Genomic DNA, 6,000 nt, shown 5'->3' on the forward strand with positions numbered 1-6,000 from the left:
AGTGGGCAAGATTGTAGCCCAGCCCAGAGAAGGGGAAGGAAAAGCTGGTTGGAGAATGCGTCTTTTCCCCCCCACCCCTGGAGGGAGAAGCCTCCCTTGCCTGCCCACACAAAGCTGCCAGCCACGTGACATGCCTGGCCGCAGTGGGTCAAGCAGCAACTGTTTTCTTTCTTTCTGTTATGTATGCAGGCACCTGCATAGCAACAGCCACCAGGGGGCGTTGGCCTGAACGGTTTTGGTGGGAAACCTAGTTTCGGCAGGAAACCTAGGGCCAACCCCATTGGCTGTCCGCCTACCTGGCTAGGTATTTAAGAAGGCCAGGTAACCCACATTCTCCAGTACGCTACCCCCCCAATAAAGAGCTGAACACGTACTCCGGCTGGCATCTCTTCCTTGTGTCGGACCCACTACATTACAGTGGCGACGAGGATGGGATTTGCTGCCGACAAGGAGCTGAAGTCACTTGGGGAGTGCACCGCACGCTGAAGGAATGAGGAATCTTCCTTCCTCCCAACGCGACCACCAGCCACCGGACCACGCTGGTCACCGCATCCACGATCCAAGACCATAACCAATACCGCGATGGCAAGGGCCGGACAACCCCGCGAATTCGACACCCGCCACCCCGAGACATGGGCCCGGTACCTGGCTCATGCTGAACTGTACATGCGGTTCAACCAGATCTCAGAGGATGGCATGAAGGCGGCAGCCCTGCTCTGCATCGGGGGACCCACACTCCTAGAGATCGCCGTGAACCTGTTCGCCCCAGAGGCCATCAACACCGTCGCGTACCGGGACATCGTTGCCAAGCTCAATGCCAACTTCCGTTCTCGGTGGTCCAAATTGGCCGCGAGGTTGCAGTTCGAAAAAAGGGACCAGCGCCCCAACGAGTCCGGTGCCAAATTCCTCGCCGCCCTACGAGAAGCCGCCGTCACCTGCAAGTTTTCAAACTTGGAGGAGCGGCTACGAGACCGGCTGGTTTGCAGCCTACGAGACAGGCGGCTACAAGAGCACCTGTTCGAAAGAGAGGAGGTCACCGCAGCCGAGGACGAGCAGAGCATCGACCTCCTCCAGCGGAAGTCGACCCCCGACTAGCAAGGCAGATGTCCAGACAAGCCCAGGCCCCCTAGCAACGCCACCAACCCGCAGAAGTGCACAAGGTGTGCTGGAAACCACCTGCTCAGCCTCTGTAAGTTCCGGTCGGCCACGTGTCGGGCCTACAAGAAAACAGGCCACATAGCCGCGGTCTGTCGTAGCCACCACCCCCGAGAAGAGATTCACGAGCTACAACCAGAGGAATCGCCGTTCAAAGGTACTGGGGCCCCGACCAAAAGGTGAATTGGCTATGTTGAGAGCCGGCTGGCCATTAACCACACAGGCAGCCGCCGGCTGCTCAAACCCAAAATTAGATTAACAATCCGCTTGCAAGGCGTTCCTTGCAGCATGGAGCTTGACTCTGGATCCGCGGTCTCCATCATTTCGGATGAGACCCTTAACTATATTAATAGCCGGAGAAAGCAGCGGATTAAATTACGGCCTACAAATTTAACCCTGACTGACTTCCAGAATTCGCCGGTCAAGGTAAAGGTGGAGGCTACCGTTTCGGTGGGCATTGTCTTCTACCCATTTACAGTTCACCATACATGCCATTTCTGCTCACTTTGTTATTCTCCAGCTGAAAGATATTTTCTGACTTCTGCTAGTGTTGCTTTCTTCACTGTGTTTTTATTTGAAATAAATTCTTTAATGTGCACACACGATGCTGCCCTCTGGCCCCATTTTTTCTAAAGGTCTGTTGCAGATAGTTCTACAATCTTTCAATCATAATAATTACAACACTTGCTTAACATGAAGAACACCAGAGTTCAAAACCTTGCAGTAACTGTTCGTATTAGCAGTATTTTTGTACCTTTAATTTATCTGCCTCCTTCCTCTTAAACTGCTTAAAAAACCCCACTGACATTCTTTAATTTTCCAGTCACTTGAGTTAGAATGGGGTGTTTTCGTTTTAATTTTAAAGGTTATTGTTGTATGTATGCTTTAACTTACTTATATATGATTTCAGTTTCAATTATATTTAATAAAAGTTTGTGTCTTGATTAAGACTTGCTTACAGTGCTTTTTTGAGAAGGAATAACAGCAAGGAATTGTCAAGTGGATACTGTGTTGGCCTATTGTCCAGACTGAATTCTTTATAAGTTGTAAAGGTGTTTCAGATAAGGTTTTTTTTTCTTAATCTGACTTAAATTTATGATGGTAGAAACACAAGACAGGTACAGGTTAAGGATGCAGTATGGATATGCTCACAGATAGATCCATATACTGTAGGTTTCTTGACAAGAGGATTGAAGTGACTTGCTGTTGTATTCTTGGAATAATTTTTTTGGAATTTCTTAACCTACAGCACTAATATTTCCCAATAGTCATACATACATACTTCTGACCCTATTCAGCTGTTTGAGAACAGCAAAGTTGCTGCCACCTAGCTGGCTTTTTATATTAATGTCTCAGCACATCTTATTATGATGCAATTAACTGTTTTTAAAGTATCCACAAATATTTCTCAATCTGTCCAAAGCATTTGACATAGAAAAGAAAATCTAAACTTGAATTATTAATGTTGAGTTACATGTAATACTGTTTTATCTATTATCTAGATAAAATAAATGCTTATAAAGGTTTCTGTTTCTAAGACAAATTTGCAGAGATGCTGACTAAGTAGGGTTTTGATCCAACATATATGAGTATATAATAGCCAATACAGCACTTACCCCGTCAAATTGTTAGCAGTCGTATCACTTAATTTTTCAATCAGTCTTCCATTCCCTCACCCAAATAATTGATTTTTCTTTTATTAGCCACCATTTCCTGATTGTGGGATGTGCACACATACAAACATATTTCGATCTCATTTTCTTAACATAGAGTTTTTAAGAATAATTCTGATTCAGGAGAGATTTCACATAATTTATATACTGTCATGCAAAATATAGAATTCACCATAGAATTACGTTGTTCTATAGAGTGTTACTATGGCCAATACAATTTAAGAGATCTTTGTAAGCAGGCGAGCAGTACACGTCTAAATGAAAGGATGTGCATCATGTTAGCATTTAATAGTCCTGTTATGATTCCATATTATTTGTTGCTGCAGCAGTGAATGCCTTTCATTGCCCATCCCTGAGAAAAATCAAAGCTTTTCTGGAACTCCTGTTGCTCCGTTCCATGGGCCTCATGCTAGAGAACCATAAATGTTATACTGAAAATCATTCTATTTCCCCATTACCAAATAAATAATTACGCAGTCTCCTCTGGGATTGAAGCCATTTGCTGATTGGTTCCATGTTTTATTGATTAGAGTGCTGTGATGAATTGGTCCCTGAAGAGGGAATGTCTGGGCTGTAAGCAGATGGTTGAGAATGTGCAGAATTATAATGATCCTTTGCATTCAAGGGCCACCACATGATAAAAATTGGTACAGATAGAATTGGGAGAGCAGATAAAAAGAAAATTCATTGAGAGCTTTTGCTCACATCATGTAAAGGAATTTATTGTTGACCTTGGGAAGGTATGAAAGAACCATCAAAGGAAAAAAAGAAGTAAACTATTAAGGAGGGACTTGGAAAAGAGACCACAAGAAGGAAAAATGAGAAAGAATAATCACTTTATTCCACTTTGATTTTGTTTAGTACAAGTTAGGATTGAGAAAAATCTGATCATGCTGCTAATATACTATAAGACAACAATGTAACATTTCTGGAATCCTTGTAATGTCTGTTTCTTGACCTTATCTACTTTGAAGAACTGATTCATTAAGATTGTCTAGATAGGAATAAGCCATTTTTTCCAACTCTACATGTTCTGAATCTAATTTGAGTTTCTGATTTCACTGAGAGTAAGAAGCATTGTGAATAGTGCACAGAGACAATGATCAACACCAATTCTTTTAGTACACCATAATACAAGATGCAGGAATCCCACTCATCTGCTTCCTTGGTTGTTGGTTATGTTTTCCAAGGAATTAAATTATCTTCCAGATAGAATTGCCTTTAAGTGGACATTTTTAATCCCTTTCTTCAAGTCAAGTATGAAACATGCTCAGGAACCTTTCTGTTTAACTTCATTTTGATTTAGTAAAACTTTGAAAAGAACTTTTGCTGCCTATAAATTCTTTCAAAGGTTGTCTAATTTTTAGTGTGATGGAAAGGAAAAAATGCACACACGTGCACGCACACACACACACACACATATATGTAAATTTTAGATTGCTAACAAAGAATTAAAGGGAGACTGATATGCATTTCAAACTTATTTGTTTTCATCAGACAGCCATACCCTTCTGAGATTTGAACCTGGGCTGATTGCACATTAGGCAGTTGTTTTAAACTCTAGGCCACAAGCTCTATCTCACTTTGTTAGCTGAGAAGCAAGGGAGATATGTGTTAAATGCTTGTTAACTATTTAGATTACCTCGCTAGGCCCCAAACATGGGACAAATCTTTATTTCCTGTTTCGGCCTAACCGAAGGCCATCCACAGGCAGTAGTCACAACAGTGACAGCTCATATTTGTGTAAATTTTAGATTGCTAACAAAGAATTAAAGGGAGACTGATATGCATTTCAAACTTATTTGTTTTCATCAGTTTTTCATTTCATCAGCATTTAACACATATCTCTCTTGCTTCTCAGCTAACAAAGTGAGATAGAGCTTGTGGCCTACAGGTTAAAACAACTGCCTAATGTGCAATCAGCCTAGGTTCAAATCTCAGAAGGGTATGGCTGACTGATGAAAACAAATAAGTTTGAAATGCATATCAGTCTCCCTTTAATTCTTTGTTAGCAATCTAAAATTTACATAAATATGAGCTGTCACTGTTGTGACTACTGCCTGTGGATGGCCTTCGGTTAGGCCGAAACAGGAAATAAAGATTTGTCCCATGTTTGGGGCCTAGCAAGGTAATCTAAATAGTTAACAAGCATTCAACATACATACATACATACATACATACATATATGTGTGTGTGTGTTTGTGTGTGTGTGTGTGTAAATTACTAACAAAGAATTAAAGGGAAACTGAAATGCATTTCTGACTCTTTAGTCTTCATCAGTCAGCTATACCCTTCTGAGATTCGAACCTGGGCTGATTGCATATTAGGCAATCAAGATAGGCTGAAAACAGGAAATAAAGATTTGCCCCATGTTTGGGGCCTAGCAAGGTAATCTAAATAGTTAACATTTGAAACATATCTTCCCTTGCAGAAAGCTAACAAAGCGAGAGAGACCTTGTGGCTTAAGAGGCAAATAACACTGCCTAATATACAGTTAACATTTGAAACATATATATATAATTTAATTCTGTTTTCATTAAATGCAACAGTTCTGTAAATTACATCCCTATCCAGTGCAGAATCCTATCCAAAGACCAAGAGTAGCCATCAGCCTGAAACCAATAGATTTCCACAGATTGAGGGAAAAAGTAGCAATGAGAATGTTATTCCCATATAATCCATTTCATATGTATCATGCCATATGTAATTTTTTGTTCTTTTTTTGTCTCCTTTTTCTTATTTCATAGGACCTGGTACAGGAATTGCAGGCAATGGATCAATGTGTCTGGCCGTACCACTGTGGCTGTTGGCAGCATCCGTGTTCTGCCTACTTAGTAAATGTTAATAACAGCTGAAATAAAAACCCAGAAACATCAAGAAAAACACACAAAGCAAAAGAAAAATCTCATACAGGAGACAGAGCAAGAGAGAGTAGGGGGAGGGAAAGGACAACTTCTTTCACAACTTTTGTGTGTGCTGCAACGAAGGGAAGAAATTTCAGTGAAAGAAGAATCAGCCACATTTATTCTAACAACTGTCAAGCCACTGACCATCCAAGAGTATGGTTGACAGATTATCACACAATGGAGGCTGAATTCTGCTAAGGATGCTGAGATGCTGTAAAAAAGAAACAATGAAATTTCACTTTATTATCTCCATTCTCTCATATCAT

At 41.3% G+C, this 6,000-nt stretch overlaps 1 protein-coding gene across 2 annotated transcripts in view; it reads left to right on the top strand.

The window, feature by feature from the left end:
* LSAMP (limbic system associated membrane protein) overlaps positions 1-5,673 on the top strand; it is a gene marked incomplete at both ends in the record, with an annotated part of 509,570 nt that extends 503,897 nt beyond the window's left edge. For both annotated transcript variants that reach the window (XM_083362799.1, XM_083362800.1), the window contains one exon: positions 5,576-5,673. In XM_083362799.1, coding sequence (XP_083218925.1) covers positions 5,576-5,673 — 98 coding nt within the window. The remainder of the gene's footprint in view (positions 1-5,575) is intronic.
* Between the last annotated feature and the right edge of the window lie 327 nt (positions 5,674-6,000).

This window comes from Vipera ursinii, assembly GCF_947247035.1.
Source record: "Vipera ursinii genome assembly, chromosome: 4".
Classification (NCBI taxonomy): domain Eukaryota; kingdom Metazoa; phylum Chordata; class Lepidosauria; order Squamata; family Viperidae; genus Vipera; species Vipera ursinii.